At 40.3% G+C, this 21,594-nt stretch overlaps 2 protein-coding genes across 2 annotated transcripts in view; one reads left to right on the top strand and one right to left on the bottom strand.

Annotated features, from left to right (window-relative positions):
• baiap3 (BAI1 associated protein 3) overlaps window positions 1–955 on the bottom strand; it is a 33,345-nt gene extending 32,390 nt beyond the window's left edge. Inside the window, exon 1 of the mRNA XM_084372491.1 lies at window positions 767–955. The gene's annotated coding sequence lies outside the window, so the exon portion shown is untranslated. The remainder of the gene's footprint in view (window positions 1–766) is intronic.
• A 5,860-nt stretch (window positions 956–6,815) lies between these two features.
• Window positions 6,816–19,676, top strand: usp31 (ubiquitin specific peptidase 31). Its single transcript, XM_084371993.1, has 16 exons — window positions 6,816–8,012; window positions 8,189–8,323; window positions 8,686–8,780; window positions 8,876–8,968; window positions 9,836–9,971; window positions 10,359–10,506; window positions 10,590–10,770; window positions 11,259–11,370; window positions 11,574–11,668; window positions 12,619–12,696; window positions 13,978–14,107; window positions 14,536–14,655; window positions 14,941–15,166; window positions 15,282–15,440; window positions 15,759–15,911; window positions 17,048–19,676. Exons 1-16 carry the CDS (start codon window positions 7,488–7,490, stop codon window positions 18,535–18,537), a joined length of 3,876 nt encoding a protein of 1,291 aa, XP_084228119.1. The 5' UTR covers window positions 6,816–7,487; the 3' UTR covers window positions 18,538–19,676.
• The last annotated feature ends 1,918 nt before the right edge of the window (window positions 19,677–21,594 follow it).

Here is a 21,594-nt window from a genome sequence, read left to right as displayed (position 1 = left end):
CTGCAAATGTGCCAAAAAGTGCGTCTCAGATGTTTGTAGCAAGTAAAATGAGTAAAATAGCACGTCTTCGATGTGAAATTCATGCTTTATCTGATGTGGTGCTGCTCTGCTGCACCTATATGTGTGTGTTTTTGCGTGTACGTGTTTGTGTTTTGATTGTTAATGGGTGTGGGGCGTCTCTAGCTTTTAGAGACGTCCAGAGTAATGTTACATAACAGGAATAACAGGAGAGGATTCACGAAAAATGGTGAAACCTCATGAAACCATCCAGCCATGGCCACCTGTGAAGTTCAGGTGAAGCCTTTTCTTTTTTCTTTTTTTTTTTACAGAACTGGATTTCCAGAATCTTCTTCCAAAATCTGGTTTCACACAGACAAGTTGAACTAGTGATCAGGTTGAAGCTTTAGTGTTTAACATCTTTATTATGACCAGAAGGTGAACTTTTGTCCAGGCAGACACAGTAAAGCACTTATAATGCTCCTTTTCACCAAAAGTGGAATAAATCCGTTTGATTTTCTTTAAAATCTTCATCATAAACTCATTCATACATTGATATGATCTGTGTATAAACAGAACTTTATCCTCCTCAAAAAAAAAAGGCTCATTTCATATGATTTTAAATTCAGATCAACAGGTGCCAATCAGCCAGCCTCCTCAGTAATGACAGGATGAGTAAATAAAGATGATGCATGTGTTTGCTTGAATGATTCTCATCCAAACATGTAATTTTTTCATGCTGTTAAATGATAAAAAAAATCCAGTTTACCTGTGTCTCCAGACAGTTTCCCAGTGAGAAATCTTTTATGTGCTGCGTGTGTCAGAGTTCCTCCGCTCTCTGCAGCAGGACGCTGTTTTCCTCTCTGAACGTGGCGCAATCAACTTCAGAGAAAACAACGTTTGGATATTTTTCCTGTGACAGACGACAGACAAAAGCTCATTTTGGTCCTTCGAAACGCTTCCTGAGCTCTCGCTCCACCGATGCTCACCCAAATATGGCCATAGGAAGTGCGACGACACTTCACAGCCCCTCGACTACTGTCGGAAATATCGCAATCGCGCGTTGAGCGCACGACACAAAAAAGGTTGAGGCCATCTGAAATCGAAACTGAATACAGATTTGCGTTCTGTCCATAAACTGAACAATAATAATTACACCAGATGGCCGACAGATGATTAAGGAGGGACTGGATTTACTTTTCCTATATTTTTCCTTTTTCAATGTCAATATTTATAAAGACTTAAAAGATTAAAGAGATAATCCCTCCAGAGGAAAATTGGTAGTAGAAGCAGCACATGGACAGAAATAAGTAGAAATAACAAGAGAATTTAACAGATTAAAAAGTAAAAAAGTTTATGAAATACAAAAGATAGGCCTACACATAAACTATTACCCAATTTGGCAATAGTACATATACAGTATAACACGACTGGTAAATCAAAAATAAAGAATATGCAAGTATAAGCACTTTAATTTTTTTTAAATGTGTGCATTAGTTTCCTCATAAAATGTGACGTACATTGATGTTTCTGTTTTAATTTATTCTGTATTTATATGACTTTGTATCAATATCATTACATTTTCTATTTTATTTATCATTTTATCAGTATTCTTTTAACGAGGTATTTTATTGTGCATTATTTTTCCTTTGGATTTGCTCCTATTTATTTCCCCCAGCTTGATTTATTTTCGCTGTTTCATTCCTCCATAGTTTTGCACTCAATTGCATCATAAAATTCTATTTGAGCTTTAATTTTCTCAAAAACAACATTAAACGTATTTCTCCTCCACTCTCCGTGTTGCTTGATACGGATGATCATCACTTCCAACCACACGAAGAAAAACCGGAGTTTACGGTTTGCACCTGAAGGCATCACTTGACTGTTGCTGAGGGATGTCGCCGAGAAAAATCCTCTGAGCACCAGCAGGGACCAGGTTCAGCTGTCAGTCATCTACTTTTACTTTGTTCTGCCTAATGAGCTCATCCAATGCTTTAATGAGGTTACATCTAAACGAACCTTTTACATCTGAGGGCGTAAGTGGGCAACTCAGGAGACCAAGACACCACCAGTAGGTCCAACAGGTCTCAGTGTCCGTCCTCAAAAGATAAATACACAAAAAAACAACCAATTTCCTCCATTTATCACAATGCTACAATATGTAAATATTACATTTACTGCTGGCCAATCAAATATAACTTCTTATTTACAATGATTGGATACAAGAGTAATTGTTGGCTCTTCACTTTTTGTTTTACTGTACCATTTCTTTCTCGACAGTGCTTCATTACTCTTACGATAATATTTACAGCACATGGAAATAAGGTTGAGCGGAAGCACTGAATCCCTTGCATCACAGGACACGTCAGGCGTTTTCACACTTGTCTGTTTTTTTGCGCATACGTGAACGGAGTAGCATTTGCACAAACGCTTAAAATAGGCACAGGAGCATTAATTATACGCTTGTATGGGAAGATGTGCCCGTCTCTGAGCGTAGACGGCATTTCACACACGGCCATTATAACAGAAGCTGCGGTCAGACACTATATCATAGAGTAAAGCTGGCCATTCACTAATGGAGGCATCAACAGAGTGAAAGCGTATCCACATCCCACATCCTGAGTTTCCTTATCACTAATTACCTCCAATAATCTACATAAGAGCCAGATCTGAAGCTTTTATTGTTTCTTGTGGAAAAACACTTACTAACAGTAAATATTCATAATGCCAAGGCAACTTAAAATCACATCTGTTTTATAATAATGTTGTGCTCTCCGCTCTCTGCACAAAAAGTTTGAAGACGCCAAATTGGAAAAAAGTTTAGTTTTCCATGTCTTTGGTGATCATAAAGCAGGTCCGGGTGCTTATGAATACTGAAAGTATCAAAACGCTCAGTCAACAGCCTGTGCTCAGAAAATGTGCCTTTAAACAAGAATTTCTGCTACGTTCTGATGTCATAGCCCTCAGCCACGCCCCCAGCCACGCCCCCCAGTGTCTGCTCAGGCCTGTGAGAGCTGACCAATCAGAGCAGACTGGGGTTTTTCTGAAGGGGGTGGAGAGTGAATTGAGGTGCTGCAGCGATGGACAGTCTGAGATAAATCATGTGTTTTTTAACATTAAGGCATCTAAATATTTCCTATTAAACACCTTAAATACAAGTATGAACCTGAAAATTAGCATAATATGGGACCGTTAAAAGCTATTAAAGGTGCCACAGCACTCTTATATGTTTCAAAATGATTTCAAAATGAATCCTACATCCACTGTTTTTCAGCTCAAAGTCAACGCCAGGTAATATTTAATTCTCAGGTGGGTCATAATCGGGACAGATGTTAATAAGAGAGGGAATTTTCACTCATGACTAACTGCGAGTGCCTCCTGAGCTGTGACTGTGCGGGGAATTATAAAGAAACATGCTGACAAGGAAACTATAAGCCTGAGTCTGGAGAGTTACATCAGGTACCTTCGCTAATTCACTAATGAGGTAAAACAAAAGGTACACGTCTCCCTGATTTGGATATGTTTTGACATCATTTCAAGTCTCAGCGAAATTGAACAGAAGGCTTTTCCTGTGGTGAGTGATAAGACACATGTGACCCTTTGCCTTGTTTCCATGGACACATCATTAGAGAACTTCCCCAGCTGGCCCCGACTGCTTGAAGTGTCGATGGCAAACAACAAGTGAAGGATTTCGTTACAAGCAAGACAAAAGCGAAGCTGACTTTCAAGTCCAATACTCGTCTCATTACAGTCCGATAGGTGTGACACAATGGGAAGATTACAGTAGATATCCTGGTGATGAGGTTTTTCTAATGATATGTAATTTCATGTGTGCTTTTTCTTTTGTAGTTGTGTTTTCTTCATCAGTTTATATTAATGATCTGCTACTGCCTTGACAGACTTGAAGTTCTTATCTGTGTGTCAAGAAGCTGCACTTCCTTACCGTCAGATCACACTCACGTCTTCTCAAAGGTCATTCAGACACTGTGTTACATTAGTCGTACTGCTGGAGGTGCAATTCAACCTTTTTTCTTTCTTCTCTCTTGTACGAATAAGATGAGTCAAACCACTGTTAGCGAAGAGAGGGCTGTTGTATATAAAACCTTTGCCGCAATGTGACTTTATATGTTTGATTGCTTGAGTACACTGGGTAGTTATTTTGTCCCAACAACATTGCCTGAAGTGGCAGGATGAGCGCGTGCCCATTTACTACTGCTGAATTTACCCACTCAGACGACAAATCAGGATGAAGCAACGCATTCTGCTGATCCTGCCAGTCGAATCAGAGTCGAAAAACCTGTAACAATGGAGGCAGCAACAGTTTCCAGTGTTATGATCACGTAAACTGCACTCAGGGAACTGCTGACAGGTTAAAAACCTGCACCCACCACAGCTTAGACCCACTTTGTTCACTGATGAGCGGCACAGAGCTGTGTCCAAGTCTTCCAAAGCAGCAGCAGTATGACCAAAATAAAAAAGACAGGACTTTGAGGTGCACATAGAGCCACCCAGTGGTGAGTTGTGTGTCTGTACTGTACCCTCAATGACAATATCACTGATATCCATGATTTCACTAACAGCTGCATAACAAATGCATCTGGAGCAATCAAAACATTGCATAAAACCAGTGGTGCTATGTATTTAATCATGTTAACTCAAGTACTGCCCTTAAGTTCAAATTTGGTGTTTAACTTTGTACTTTACTTGAGTATTTCTATATTACTTTAAATTATTATTCCACTATATTTCACATGAAATATTGTACTTTTTCATCCACGTCATTTTTCTGATAGCTTCAGTTACTGATTACATTGATTGACATGAAATGATTAAACAGATGAAAAAAGGCTGAACTACCTAAAAGTAATGTATATAAAGTAGTTAAAATACACTTAAAAGTTGATCAGGACTAAAACGCTGATTTAAAGTATGTTAATTTTCCTTCACAGTGTCACTTTTATGTATGATATTGCTAAGTTCAGGTCTAAATACTGCCTCTGCCAGTGCCTTAAACTAAAAGTTAAGAGTAGCAACTGATTTGCAGTTTGGTGGTTGGTAGTATTTTTCATCATGTTGCGTTAGATTGCTCCCACAATGATATCTGACAAGAGATTTCAAGATTTCAACACAACGAAACTATCACTGTTACTTAGTGTTTACTGTATGAGCTACATTTTTCTCCATCAGAGAGAACAAGCAGCTAATCAACTCTTGACAACTCCAGACAATTGTCACTCAAAACTCATTATCTGAGGAAATGTGCTGTGTAGTTACTGACATGACGAGCGGAACGACAGCGCACTCAGACTCTCTTTAATTGAATTACTGCAGCAGTAGCTGATGATGAAAAACTTGATTTTTGGGGAATATTTATGTTGTGTTTTGCCTCCTCATTAAGGTTTCTGCACTTCTTAGATTGTGAATCAGTGACAAGCCCATCATGACATGCAATGTTTGGGATTTTCACTGACATTATGATTTGTTTTCTATTGCTGAATTCAAGCCAGTAATTGCAGGATGAGAAATGAAGCTGATATTAGTCATCCCACTTAACATTTACAGTGTAAACAGGATGTTCCACCTTGAGTAGATTATGAAAGACAAGAGGAAAGTATATATATATATATCTTTTCACATTAGCTGAATTAGGCCTCATTAAAATCAACTGTACTTGTAACATATGTAGGAGTATTTTTTCTTCTCCTCTATCTTTATCTTCTCCACCCACTTATATCAAAAGGAAGCGGATGATTCATATTGAATAGAAACTACGTGCATTAAGAGGGTGTGCACTCTCACACTCCACTTATAAAGTCCACTTTGTTTAATTATATACCTTTCCACAGCTATTTTCTATATAATCTGTTTCACACTTAAGATTTGAAAAAATCATGACATACAGATAAAATAGTTCATTAACGTTTAATCAGTATGTCACAAAGCACAAGTATAAAAAAAACCCACATATGCAATCGTACACACAGAAAATCACTTCGATGAGGTACTCAATATTTAATGTATTTGTACATACGGACACATCCTGTCCCTTTATTTCTCCTTTTCTCTTCCCATCCTCGTTGTGCCTCCCTCAGGCAGAAGAGTGAAATGACAGAGACAGAAACTCAGATCTTCTTTTAATTTCATAAAGCAGTAATTACTGATACTGAGCAGGTACAAGCAGTTGTGCATTTAAATAATTGGTTTCTACGATACAGGTTGAAATGACTGAAATTCCACTGATGATGAAAAGAGTGAGACGATGTAATGTTTTTGTACTGGATCACCTTCAGATGCACTACAGCACAGATGCCTCAAAGACAAGCTCATGTGAGTATGAAAGCATTAAAATCTATTTTAATAAATTGATGCACTGCAATGGCAGGAAATGGGCAAGCGTGATTCATAAAATGGTTATCAACAATACTGTCTTTGGTGTCTGTGATGTAAACCCCAGCTCTACATCTGCAGCTGAAAATAACAGAGAATAAAAAAGTTGCATGTTTACGCAGGCTGCTGCAGTCTTAGTGGATATCTTATTCACAAAACTCTCCTGATTCTGAGTATTGTTGCTGTTAAAAAGAGGATAATTTGTTAATTTAGCAGTGAGTACACTTAACCTATTGATTTGACAGTTAAAATGACTGGCTTGGTCTATATTTAAAGTACTTAAATAACAAAGGTTCATTAAAAAGAGCCTCTGGCTGCCAGGCTGCTGTTCTCACTCCAGTCCGGCAGGTGGCGGTAACGTGCGTGTAGCGCTGCGTACCAGCTGCCAACACAAACAAGAAGACAACGAAGAAGAAGAAGAAGTAAAACGATTCTGCTATTTGTAGCTTAGCCCGAATGTGCCTCCAATTATGTGACAAATATGAGGTTAACCAAATTTCGGACACACTCTCCGCTTTAGCTGCCAGTCCCTGCAGACCACGGAGGACTACCAGTTTCTTTTGGAGATGGACACAACGCCGGAGAGGACTGTTGCTGTTTCTGTTGGTCTTGTTGTTATTGTAGCTAGCGTCAGCGTTAGCTGAATTAGCTAACACTGCTGTCTTCGATCTCAGCATAACCGATGTTGATTCATTGCTGCGGGGCAGTAAACCCGCAAAAACAAGGTGACTCTGGGGCAAGTTGCGGTCGTAGTAACTGACCTGAGCAATGTTCGTGTCACGCTTCTCAACTCGGTATGTAAGTAGCCGTCGCCAGTGTTTTAAGCGAGGTTGTAGAGCACGGTTTGCTAACGTTATTTGACAAGTGAGATTAACCTACCGCCGCGGCATGCTTTAGAAGAAGACTCCTCGTTAAAAATGGTTTTATCAGCAAAGGTTAGCTAACGCACCCAATGCTGCCTGCAGCCTAAGCTTTAACGTTAACTAGTTGGCGTTATCGCTGTCTACATGTTTTGAGATGGAGCAGCAGATAGCAGCCAGTGAGATGGCTGTCGGTCTCCACAACACATCTGTCTGAGTTGTACGTCTGTGAAAGAAGAAATCATGTCGTGCAAAGCCGCAACCAAGGACAAGAAGTCGAGCTTCAGCAAGAAGCTGTTCAGGCGAGGCTCTGTGCGCTCTGTGGGCAGTTTCATGAGCAGAGTCCTCAGGACACTGACAGCGTTGTCTCACTTTGGGTCTGAAGTTCAAACAGAAGATGACAAAGATGATGGAGGATTTTCCACTTTCAAATCTGGAAGTAAGGATGTGCCCATGGATGATGGGGATCTCGGGAGTTTACTGTCTGGTGAGAGGATTCCTGGAGTGTCAGGTCTCAAAAACCACGGGAACACCTGCTTCATGAATGCCATTCTGCAGTGCCTCAGTAACACTGAACTCTTTGCTGAGTACCTGGTTTTGGAGCACTATAAAGACGACGAGCAGGATGAGGACAAACCAAAGACAAATGGCGTACTCCTGCAGAAGAAGGGCCCTCTGGCCAAAGGGGAAGTTACAGAGCAGCTGTCAGGACTGGTGCGGGCTTTATGGACGTTTGAGTACACCCCCCAGCATAGCAGGGATTTTAAGGTAGGTTCATCATCTGTATGGATCCTAATGGTTCACTGCCTCCGGAAGATTTTACTTTGCTAACGCATGCTGAAAATGCCAGGGACAAATGATGTCTAGGATGTGCAGCTAATTAAACTTCATGAGGTTTTGACCTTGCATGCATTATGATCTCTGGGCCACCCTGTTTGTTGCAGAATGCTGTGTCAAAAAATGCCACCCAGTTTAAGGGAAACGCTCAGCATGATGCTCAAGAGTTTCTACTGTGGCTGCTGGACAGAGTACACGAGGACATCAACACAGTCAACCCCAACAGCAGGCCCGCTATAAAGGTGAATTTAGATGATTTGTGAAGGTTGTTAAAGCCGTATTTTGGTGTTTTATTGAGAAACACTGAATGTATGTGTGGTCCACACACACCTGTCATAACCAAGTCAAAACTGTACATGTCCGCTTTATTGCTCATCCAGTTATTCCAGTTGGTTTTGCTATTTTGTTCCACTGCATCATAACTCACAGGTGTCTGAAATATTCTCTCACTGCAATCACAGTCTGGCTTGGCGAGGCTTGCCTGGTCTTGTTTCCTCTTGAACTAGTCAATAAACAACTTTCACAGTAACTTATAAACCCTGACAGGATGGTATTGTTCATGACTTTTCAATCTGACCAATAAAATCTGTATGTGTTCGTTCAGCCACCTATTGAAGAAGACGACCAAAGCATAGAGGGGCCATCTCCTCCCCTCTCTGCTGGGTCGTTTGTACAAGAACTTTTTCAGGCTCAGTACAGGTAGGCTTCATGTCCAGTTTAAGTTCCATGTTTTCTTTTCAGTGTGGCTACACAATGTCTCTGCTTTATTAAGAGGTTTAATTTTGTCCCAACAGGTCTTCTCTCACCTGCCCACATTGCCAAAAGCAGAGCAATACGTTTGATCCCTTCCTTTGCATCTCCTTACCGATCCCACTGCCACACACACGGTGAGTTACACTCTTCAGCTGTGCTACAGCATGATCAGTTGACAGGTTTTTGCATGTTCATGACCCATTATTAATAGTTTACCAGCTATATACAGTAATCACTAAAGTAAACAGATATTGTTACAAAAATCCTTTTAGAAGGCTTTCCAAATAAAAGCTTGTTCTACCTCTTTTCTACTCTCTGAGGAAGTACAATGAATGAGTTCACTTTCATTGAACGTCAGTCTTTGTGTGTGTTGACAAGTTTCTGATGCAAATATCAGTATGTGCAGTTGCAGAAGAAGGAATGTAACCTGGGGTGTTGAGCGTGCAGGAGGGGCAGCTAACAGGTGTGGGAGGAGTGTGCACTTTATGGTTTCAAAGCAAAGGAACAGTGTGTTCATTTTGGAGGAGTAAATAGACTTGTTAAATATGTGTAGTCAGAGGAAATAATCTTACATCTTACAACAGGGGTCTTCAACATTTTCCGACCCCCTACTGCAAATATCGTAAAAATATTCAGTTGCAAAATTAATTGGTATGAGTAAAAGTACTCATACTACACTGTAAAAACACCCCACAGTAAGCAGTAATTGAAAGTAAGTCCTGCATTGAAAATGTTACTTAAATAAAAGTATGAAAATATAATAGGCAAAATTAAAAAAATGAGATTACTATTACACATGCATGGATGTAAAAGCAGGATTTTACTGTTACAATTAGTTCAGGTGAAGCAGGACTAATACTGATTATTCATTTTCACTACGGATTAACCTGTTAATTATTTTCTGTTAATCAACTGATTGTTTGGGTTACAAAACTTATGAAAATAGTGAGAAATGGTCTTTCTTAGTAAAATATGTCATGTATGTGGCTGTTTTTTTTCAGGCCCCTGTATGTGACGGTGGTCTACCAGGGGAAGTACTCTCACTGCATGAGGATCGGTGTCGCTGTTCCCCTCAACAGCACCGTCTATCGCCTCAGAGATGCTGTGTCACGTGAGACCAAGATCCCCATGGACCAGGTGCTATTCCTGTCTCTTATCAGCTCAGGGTCTGACACAGTGAGACTATGTTACAGTCACACAATGTTAGCACAGCGTCCCTAAAGCCAGCTCTACCTCTGACCAGCAGTTGGTCATGAACCCAGTGTTATATGAAGTGGACTCACTGCACATTTAGAGAGTAAGACAGGTTGTAACTCAGTAGTCCTTAGGGCTGCAACAGCAACTGAGTGCTAACATTGATTGAAGCTGGCAGGATACAATGCCTCAAGAGTAAATATTAATGAGGGTTAAAGCAGGATATTGTGATGACTGTGTTTTATCTCCAGTAACCATATAAAACACTAAGAGAATCTGGATGCTGTTAGTGTAAATCTTTTAAATGTGCTCTTTATTTTCCTTTTTCAGTTTGTTTTGACTGAAATGTACTATGATGGTTTTCATCGCTCATTCTGTGATGATGATGACGATCTTGACATCATTCAAGAGAGCGACTCCATATTTGCCTTCGAGACACCAGAGACCTTCAAACTGGAAAACATACGCACAAAAAGAGGTAAATCATGCGTACTTTTTTGCACATTTTCCCAGTAAATTTGTAGAAGGAAATCTGTTGAGACTTGGTTGTACCTTTCACAGGAAGTCTTCTGGCAAACCTGAATCATAACAACTTGAAATATGGGACAGAAATCAGCAGGACGCCATCTTTCATGCAGGGGGCGATGACTCCTTTGACTGCATCACCCAATAAAAACCTGGGACCTGAAAAAATTATCCTTCTGGTGTGTAACAGAGCTTGTAGCGGCCACCAAGGAAAGAGGTACAGAATATTTTATGTTCTCCTGTTCTTGTCAATAATAGGACTGGGGTTTCCAACACAAGATCTACTTTTTTTGTAGTTCCCAAAACATTTTTAGTAAAACTTTGATGGGCTATTTGTGTTGTTAGGGGTGGCCAATCTGACGATTTTAGATTGTTATTGATCTTGAAGGCGTACACAATCTACTTTTGAGGTCATTCGTAGAGACTGTGGCATTTAATGTCCTCTTCTGTTTTCAAACTTCACATATCCTCACAGTAGGTCTGCGCTATGTAAACAAACCGACAGAATGATGTAGCCAACTAGATGCCTATGCGAATTTGATACATTTTGTCACAAGGCTCTTCCTTGTAATTGAGAAAAAAGATTGCAATTAAATAGATAGTGATTTTATCTTTTGGCCAGATCGTCCACCCTAGTTGTAGTAAAAAAAGTTCCTGGAGAAATTGATGGCTGCTAACAGAGCTCCACACATTATGTTGTTTTAGGTTCGGACTGCCGTTTGTACTGTACATGGAGCGCACTGTGACCTGGGATGCTCTACAGAAAGAGATCCTGGAGAAAATGCGTCATCTTTTGAGGCCTGGGGTCTACATTCAGGTAGGAGGAGGACCAAGCAGCTGGACTTAAATATTGAATATTGTACTGAAGAGATTTAAAATATGAGCTTGAAAAAAGAGTGAAATCAGTGAAACTGTTGTGAAGTTACCATTAGTGACTTCATGCATAGACATCCGCTCTCCCTGTTATTAAGTCGGACATACTGGTCTTATATAAGTATTGATGATGTTGTCTCTTTGTAGGTTGGACCTTTCAGTCTTCGGGTGGTTGGCGTTGTTGGTATCACCTACCTCCTTCCTCAAGATGAGAGACCACTGTGTCACCCAACTGTGGATAGGTCAGTTCTGCTTCTGTGTGACAATCACACAATTATATAGTGGTTACTTTTGACTGTGGTGTAATTTTGTCTTGCAGTTACACAAATGTACCTGTCTTTAACACAGCATGTATTTGTGTACACGATATATGCTTTCATAAATCTCCTGATGGAACGCCTTTTTAATATTGGAAATGTGGAAAAACTTGAACGTTATAGTAAATTTAAAGACCTTTACCTTTGTTTAAAATACTCTATTAGTTTGTGAGTGTATATCCAGAGAGGTGTAGATATTTGAAACCAAGAGTGTCTTCTCGACGTTAATGTCAGTGAGAGGTGGAAGTGAGCTCCGCTGAAATCAAAGTAAACTTTGTAAACACATCCACACAAAGGTAAAGACAGGCCTGATCTTGGGTAATTGGGTGAGGTCAAAATTACATCCATCTCGTCCTGTCATCTTCTCTTTATACATATCAGTACTGTTGCTCTCTCAGGCCTACCTCGCTGACAAGCCCTGACATGATTTTGACTGTTTGTTAAAATGCCAGTTTAACACGTTTGACGCATCACCTACATAAGTTCACAACAATAAAACAAGTCACAACTTTTTTGTTCCAAAGAGGTGCACAAATCAAAGTGAGATCCAACCTGTTTCTGATCAGGATGTGCTTTCATAACAAATATTTCCTGTTATGCACACAATTGTATAACCTAACCAAAGGCAGAAATATATTTCAACCATGAACTTATGTCTGTTTTTTACAAGTAACTAAATGATTTCATCTTTTACAGCCGTATTGGATTTAGCTACCCTCTAAAGTAAATTTCCTTCACAGTGACCCCATTTTGAAATTGCATGTAATTTGAAATGGATTATGTGGCACGCAACCCTTCCCAGAAAAGCTTTTCACACATAGATAAAGGGTTTCAAAATCCCTTTTTGATTATGTCTTCATTTGTTCCCACTGCAGAGCATACAAGTCCTGTGGACAAGGGGGGCCACCACATGTGAAGATTGTGGTCGAGTGGGACAAAGAGACCAAGGACTAGTGAGTGAAAAAGATTAATATTTGCTAGAGGTTGCTTTATTTTATCCACAGTATCTTTGTTCTGCACAGGATGAAAGGACGAAAATAACTTGCCTTGTAGACATGACACGAATGTGTATTTTATTGTAATTTATTGTAATTTTGTGGGTAATAGGCGAGCTAACAAGTGTGTAAGTGTAAATTATTAAGTAGAAAACACAGCTGAGATGACAGAAGCAGTTTTAAAAGTAAATATATGAAATTATGAAAAATAATATGCCTGAATCTTGTAGCTGCATGTGTCAACAGTATCATTTATTGAAACAAAGTTGTCAATGGTCAGTCAGCTCATCCAATCCTTGTACCTGTTTTTCAAATTAAACAAGGATAATCTCGCCCACACATCACTGCACCGTCATGTGTCAGTAAAGGACACAAGTTTACAGTTCAAGGTACGGCACCATTTCAGGAAAACTGATGACAGTCATCGCAGTGTGCAGGATTACTGAAAAGAAAAACTGTCAAGTCAAGCCACATGTTGAACTTATGAAGGGCTATTTTACAGAACTAAACCTAATTTGAGCCTTGGTGCCGCCCACTGTATATCCTGCTATTCATCACATTACTTGCTTTTTGAAAAATAAACTCCCTTTATCTACTTACAAATCTACGTGATTAAAAAACAGTTGTGGTTTGTAGCCAAGTAAACACTGGAGTCTGAAGTTCCGCCTACACAATCAACAACATTTCCTCACTTAAGCTAATTACTACATTGTGTGGTTAACACACAGACACACACAGAACTACACACATGGTTCGTGCTTGTGAAGCTTTTCTGAGCCCTTTTCAATGCTGCTGCACCCCAGCAAGGTTATTAAAGAAAAACAAGACTCAAAACCAGATTGATAGATAGATAGACTTGTTTGACTTTGGAAAAAAAGTGAAAACTAACTGATATTATATTTTGTATTCACAAACCCAACAAATGCAATGAAAATAAACTGGAGATGTCTTAGATTTGTCAAACCAACAAGCATGAGGAGCCATTGGTCCATGTTTTCTGAGACTAGGATGTCTACATGTCTGAGTCAGTTGCCTTCACAAAGTGTTGTGTTTGTATTGTAATCCCATGCACATGCCCATGACAAATACCCCCATTTTAATAAAAAAAAAACAACTGAAACTATAAAAACTAAATATTTCATTTTGATATAAGGGGACAGATTCTGGAGAGAGATTTTCTGATTGTCACATGACTTTGCTGCTGAATGAATGGACGACTGTGCTTCGTGTTTCCCGCAGTCTGTTTGGACACACTGAGGAGGAGTACATTCCTGATGCTGAGAGTGTGTATCTGCACAGGGAACATCATCATCAGCCACAGGCCTGCACTCTCGCTCAGTGCTTCCAGCTTTACACTAAGGAGGAGCAGGTAACATTGTGACCACACACGCAGCTGGTGCACACACACACACAAATACACACAGAACTGATCACTGTCGGTAGTTTGACGTTTGAAAATAAATCTTAGATTTTCCTTGGCACATGTCAGTGTTGAGTATATTTTGAAATATAGTCTCACATTTCTCTTCCCACTTATTATTCTTCTGCTGAAGTTCAAACAGTCTTCCACTCTCCGTGGTTTTACTGTGTATTTGACTCCTAATGCTATGTTAGGAATAAACCAGAAATTCTGAGCACAGACCGACATATGCATTGTGGGTTTTCTTGCCTGCGCTTGCTCTGGAGGGGGAATGGAGAGAAGCGAGCACAAAACTCTGGGCCTCATCCTGTGTGAGGCCTTTTTTTATAAGCAGTGTGGTTGGAGCTTGTCCTTGATTGGTGGTGTGTGTGTTTCAGCTGGCCCCAGACGATGCCTGGCGCTGTCCCCACTGCAAGCAGCTGCAGCAGGGCCGCATCAAGCTCAGCCTATGGACGCTGCCGGACGTGCTCATACTGCATCTCAAGAGATTCAGACAGGTATGTCAGCTCAACCAAACACTTGTTCAAATAGATAATAGAAACTAGGTCTACCATTAGATCCAAGGTCAACTTTATTACATTCCCTGGTGAATATTTTGCACATTCCTGCACAAATTTATATATTTCTCTACTTGCTGTGTGTTTATTTTTGTGCACCAAAACTCGGGAAAATGTATCTTATGACAACATCTACAATGCAACAAACCTGAATATGATTCTGATACTTTCTGAGTATCAAGAGCTTGAATAAATTTAAATGCTGATCTCTTTATCTTGTTCCAGGAGGGGGATCGGAGGGTGAAGATGCAGAACATGGTGAGGTTCCCGCTGATGGGCATGGACATGGCACCTCATGTGGTGAAGAGAAGCCAGAGCAGCTGGAGTTTACCTTCCCATTGGTCGCCATGGAGACGGCCATACGGCCTGGGAAGAAATCCAGATGACTACCTGTACGACCTGTACGCTGTGTGCAACCACCACGGGAACATGCACGGAGGCCACTACACAGGTAATGAGATCAACAACTGATTCAAAGGTTTTATTATCAGGATATAGAATAGACTGTATAGTTATGTGTTGATTATCAATTTTGACCCAGTCTTCCCTTTGCTTTGCCCTCACAGCCTACTGTAAGAACTCCATTGATGGTCAGTGGTACTGCTTTGATGACAGTGAGGTTTCACCAGTAGCTGACGATGACGTGTGTCAGCAGACGGCCTATATACTGTTCTACCAGCGGAGGACAGCTATTCCCTCGTGGTCGGCCAACAGCTCTGTTGCTGGTCAGCTTTTATTTCCTTTCCTGAGTTCTATATTTACCATATTCATAATTCAAGTCATGTTGCGATCAATACAGAATGAAAGTACATTGATACAGTATACAGCAGTGACATTGTGACAATTCGGGTTTGACTTTGAATACTTGAGACAAACTAACGTTTGAATGTCGAGCAACCAATGTAAACATATTAATTGGAGTCAAGCATTACTAGTTTTGACTTTTACTTTTTTTATTAAGTTTAATGTGCATGTACTGACCACACACGTCAGACCCTTTTGAGGAAAATGTCATATAAGAGTTTTTATTTACTTTTCCGCAGGTTCCACCAGTTCATCCCTGTGTGACCACTGGGTCAACAGGTTACCTGGCAGTAGGCCTGCTAGCTTGGCCTCTGGGGCCTCATCCAGACGCACTTCTTTGGCATCACTGGCTGAGTCAGTCGAGTTTCCTGGAGAACGCAGTGAAGATGATGGTAAGACAATGCATATATTTATTTAATTTGTATGGGTGTGAGATTGTGGTGCTTTGTGATTAGATGCACATAAACTGCTATTTTTTTTACTCATTTTAAATTTTGGCTCAGCGTTCTAACAGAAGCACTAACTTAATAATTAACTTTTTTTACCATTCATCCATCCACCAGATGAGACCAGACTTTCTTAAATTCAGAGGTCCAACACCAATATACAACATCATACATGTGGCGAACCATCAGACGCAAATGATGAATGGAAAATACTCCATAGAGACAGCTTTGCTTTCATTGTGTATTAGTGTATTCCACCTTTCAACATGTGGAACACAAACCTTTGTACGAAGTGTAATGCTCCCTCCACTGACAATATTTCTGTTGGAATCAAAAGATACCACCAAGGTTTCCCACAGTTCTTGATAGTCAGGAGCACCTGAACTTAAAAAAAGTCAACTCCAAAATCCAATTATAAGATTTAACATAAAAGAGGGAGAATATTACAAGGACATGTGTCACATGTGACTGGGGCGAGCAAGACAACATGCTTGAGAGAGCTCCGTACTGTGGGAAGCCTCACAGTCTGAGTGAGTCCAAATGGAGACAGATGTTGGCTGGAGCTGCTGTGTGTGGTTAATATAAATGTAGAGAATACAGGGTCTGCTCAGGCCCCAAATATGTTGGCCAGGCAAACTGATGTTTAACTACGACTTCCACAGATCTCACTGTGGATAGCGCTTCAAATGATGTATGCTGTTATACAACCAGCTTTTTTATTGCAAATATGTTTGAGTGCCTAAACCTGTAATTGTCTTATCAATACTTGTCCTAACAGTAGTAAATATATTATTATAAGGTAATTTGCATAATTACTTACAAATTGATTATTAACGCCCTTAAATTAAAGCTGCTGAAATATCTTTTGGCACTAATTCAGAAATAATGGGTATATGTAATGGGTTTTCTTTTTATGGTTGAATTTTGAATTTTCTTATGCTGCATTGCATAAATTTGTTTTTAATAGCCTCGAAAAATGTTGTTTTAATTTGGATTAATTCAGGGTTGCTAAAGATACTTTGATCCAGTTAACCGTCCTTCACAAAAATTAATTTCTTTGTAAAATGTTTCCTTGTTTTTAGGAGGATTCTCTGTCCGCCCTTTTGTGAGAAGCATCCAGCGTCAGAGCTTGTCCTCCAGGTCGTCCATCGCTAGCCCTTTAGCCTTCAGCGACAGTGGGATAAAGCCCTCTTGGTCTCTCTCTGCAAAGCTGCACATGCGATCCAACTCGCCCTCACGTTTCTCCCTCGACTCTCGATGTTCTCCTCCTTTGGAGAGGATAGGAGAAGCCTGTGATGACAAGGTGTCCACGTCCTGTTTTGGCAGCTACAGTAGACATGAACGTTACTTTGGCAGCAGGTCTCCCCTGTCTATGATGGAGAGCAACCTGAGTGACCAGGACAACAACAAACGGTTCCTTGACATGATGTACTGCAGGGCTCCCACACCAGTGGAAAAGAAGAGCAGCAAAAATGAGCCAACTGAGAACAACAACCAGATTACAGCTATAGACCAAAACATTCTCCCCACTCAAGCTACTCCCTCCAAAGAACAGAAACGTAAGAGCAGTATTGGAGGTTTTGGTTCAAAGGCAGAAAGCACAGGTTCCACAAAGAGTTCCAGCAAAGTGGAGACGGAGAAAACCTGCAAAAAACGTTTGTGCTCGACCTACAAGACCTCCGCTTCTGAATCATCTTCCAGTACACCTGTGAAAGGCAAAAAGGCGAGCAGTACTAAAGAAAAGAGTGTAAATGCCAAGAAAAGCACCTCTACACCAAGTGGCACTCCCTCCAAAACAAAGGAGGCAACTCATCCCGTAGAGACGCCACAACATAAGCCATGTGTCCGCTCCACACCACAGTCCTCAGCTTCTCCCTCGCCAACGTCAAAGAAGAATTCAACGATCAATGAGAAAAGCTCCACGAGCAGCCGGAAGAAGCTGGTAGAAAGGAGCTTCAGCAGAGATTCTATGCACACGAGCCCCGTGGTCGACAGTCTCCGAGGCAGTTCGGTAGCCCGCTCTCCCCTGTCGAAGAGTGGGGAAAGCAACCGACCTGAGAGGAGATTAATAAGGAGCTCCAGCAGCAGCTCCTCAGTCACTAGCCTGCGCTCACCCAGCATATCAACCAGAGACCTGCAGCGTAGCAGCAAACCTGAGGAAAAAGGCTTGTCTTTCTTCAAGAGTGCCCTCCGACAAAGGGAAAGCCGCCGGTCGGCTGATCTAGGGAAAAGCACCCTGCTTGCAAAAAAAGCCTCAGAGAGGACGTGCAAGCAGAACGGACAGGCCAAGGACATCAGTGGTGATAAGGGAAAAACAGGAGATGCAGTGTCCTCACAGACATCTACAGAGACTCATGGAGGTGAGACGAAGTCAGAGACAAAGACGTCTTCCAAGCCCCCCAGCTCTCTCAGTCGCACTCTATTGAACGTTGGCAAATCCAAGTCTTCCACTTCCGAAGTAAGTCTCAAGTCTCCCGCAAACGGGAAGAAGCCTCTCGAGAGGATGGCATCTTCCCGAAAGCTGTCATCAAGCATGCAATCTCCTGCACGTACAACACAGAGGCCTCAATGATACATCCACAGTACATTGAACTTACATAATGCAGCTATTTTCTTTGTGCCTAAGTTCCAGGGAGCTTCAGGAGTATTTGTAAAGAGACATTTTTTGATGTTATGGTTTTCCTTTTGACACTGGCATCATATGCATATGGGAACTATGAGGTTTTAACTTTGGCAGCCAGCTCAGAGTATTTTTAGCTGTTCTGGATTAAAGAAAAAAAAAAACTGAACATCACCTGCACTGCATCATCTAGTTAAAACAGTATATACTGTCAGTTACACCTTTGAGCATTATGAATGGGTTTGATGCGAGTAAGAAAATGGGGAGTGCAGGGTGATGGCTTGACACATAAGATGATTTCTGACATGGAGGGTACATGAGCATGCCATATGCATTCAGCTGTGGAGCACAATCTATTTGATTGTGTGTACTGGAGGCCTATATGACAGCTGACAGAATTCCCTGTTGGAATCTTGAAATCCAATTATCTTTCCTTCAGACACGAGCCGTGTTATATCTTTGCAGCGCTGCAATCAGTAAGTTTAGTTCGCTTGCTAAATATCCTGCTGGAAAAACCTGATTTAAAAGGCTATAATTAAGGGGTAAAGAACATATTCACCGTGTATGAACCCACAATGCATGGTTTGTCTTTCAGAGATCTCTTTAGATTTAAGAGGAAAATAAGCTGGCTGTTGATGCCTAAGCCTCATTGCTTTTCTATAAGCATTTTAAACTGCACATCAGCGACAACAGAAGCGTAACATCAAAAATATTCTCTGGACAGATACTGAAACTGAGTTGATATGCTCACACATACACGCACACACAAACAAAAGAGTTTCATTCCGAAATCGAGTTCTCATCGGTTGTTTTAATTAGAACCTGCAATCTGTTTTTCAAACACTTTCTCTGAACACCTCGCGCATTAATTAATAGGGTTAGTATGAGTATTTTTTGTCAAAGAAATGGAGAAAGACATTAGTAATCTGTATGTACTGATAAGTGAACTCACATTTCATGTGGAGAGTATCAAGGATTGGTGCTTAGCTGAAAAGACTTCAACCTACCTGATTATGAACATAAACAGTATAAAAACACAGAGGTGATGGAGGGCCAAGGACCAAAACAGAAAAGGATTTGAGATGTGGAAGAGTCGGTACAAACAGTGAGATACGTTTTCCAATATTTTAAAACTTTATTTTTGTTTAATACTTTTTCGATAGAAATGTATTTTAGCCAGTCTTTTTTTTCTCAAAGGACTGGTGTGTTTTGGAATGAAACCCTTTAAATTTAAAGTATATAAATACATAAATATATATATATACATGTCTGTACAGATATTGACAAAGTAAATAGTATATAACTAAATTCTTCCTTTCCATGAGCAAGATGAAAATGATCTTAAGCGCCTTCCAATGCTGTACATGGAAACAAGTAATTGCCTTTGGCAACATTGTAGTCTACTACTGTATGCATCACTGAGTAGGAATGTTGTTTTGTTCGCACTTTGTATAGATAAAGTAGTTTTCTTTTACGCAGTCATATATATAAATACACACTAACTTAACAATGTAATTATCTTATTTTTACTACGTTGTCTGTTCATGAGTTGAAGACATATCGTAACGTATAGTCAACAGGCCTTAGACTTGATATGGTAAAAGGGTACATTCATCTCAATGTTTCAGGGGTCATTTGAAGAAATCACCTCTTTACTACACCTGGTGCTGTTACAGACCGATGCTCCTCTGGCACTGATGTTTCTTAAATGAGCATATTTTCAAATGCTGATGTTCAGAGCTGTGACCACACACTTCAGTGAACCAGACACCTGTCGGCAGCATTTATCATAACCTGTGGTACCTCACTGGAGAAGACAACACGTTGCCATGTTTTTCTTCATCGGGCTGAAACAGAGTATTGATAACGAGCCATTTAATTAATAGTTGAACTACATTTATATTGTCTCTGAGAAGTTGTTGTCCGTATACTGATATGTAGGCTGAATAATCTCAACCGTCGAACACTGCACAGTATATTTCTTTCGCAGTAAAATGATAGAAGCAGAGGCAGGATACGGTCACTGCAGCCGTCATGATGCTCGCTGGTCTCGTTTTGAACAATCAGCATTGTCATTGTAGAATTACCCCACCTGCAACTGCAATATTCATATTTTAGATACCAGCATAGTGTATGTTTTGAACGAATGAATGTGGATATCCAAGCATTAGAAAGTCGTTTTTACTTCACACATTAACATAATCCTATTCCTCTTATTCTCTCTCTGTAGCATCTACCGGGTTTACATTGGTTCTCAGATGGTTTCAGAGGAACCACCACGCAGTTTAAGGATTGATGTTTGTTATTTAAATGGTCTGTGTATGGTTTGAGCTTATATGTGTTAACTGAGAGCAGTTTTCTACATCTCGTGATGTAAAAATGAGCTGTAAGGTGTCACATAACCATCACATTTTCCTCTTGTTGAATGCTGCAGCTTGCTTTCCAAGCAGACATTTTTATTTGCAACTCAAAGATGCACAACAAGCTGTTTATCAGTGCACTCTTGGCAAGTAAAATTGCTATACGGTGACACTTTGAGTCCAAATTCTACCCTGCAATGTTTTATTTGAACAGCCATCTCCTGAGAATACTATTTAGGCCACAGAAACTACAAACATCCCTCTTCAAAATGTGACACCAGAGCACCAAGTCTGACATTTTAGAGGAAGAAGATTGTCTCATCAGTTTACTTATTAAGCAATGGACATAAATAACACTAAAATCCTTCTTGTATTCTCAGGATTTTAATCACTGTCACGAGCTGAGCAGCAGCCCAGTCTCCCAAAATGTTGTGAGAGCTTTTTACTGAGAGAATATATTGTTCAAACTGTCACCGACCATAGAAATAACAAATTGCTGTTCAAACGTGGTGGTATTCCTTTAGCTGCTCTTTTCTACTTTACATTGTAATCTATCAGGAACCTGTGCATGGCACTTTGGATCGAAGCAGGACAATTTTATGTAATTTTGGCTTTCACCATCTTGTTTGCCTGTTATAAAGTCTGTGTG

The sequence above is a fragment of the Pagrus pagrus genome (assembly GCF_965226575.1).
Source record: "Pagrus pagrus genome assembly, chromosome: 13".
NCBI classification, from domain to species: Eukaryota; Metazoa; Chordata; class Actinopteri; order Spariformes; family Sparidae; genus Pagrus; species Pagrus pagrus.
Note: the sequence above shows the minus strand (reverse complement) of the source record. Positions and strands in the feature narration are given on the sequence as shown.

Excerpts from the sequence above, each read along its gene's own strand:
- usp31 (XM_084371993.1), top strand. The coding sequence starts at position 7,488 with ATGTCGTGCAAAGCCGCAACCAAGGACAAGAAGTCGAGCTTCAGCAAG. Across the intron at positions 8,013-8,188 it reads AGCATAGCAGGGATTTTAAG|AATGCTGTGTCAAAAAATGC; the intron begins GTAGGTTCATCA and ends TGTTTGTTGCAG. Across the intron at positions 8,324-8,685 it reads ACAGCAGGCCCGCTATAAAG|CCACCTATTGAAGAAGACGA; the intron begins GTGAATTTAGAT and ends GTGTTCGTTCAG.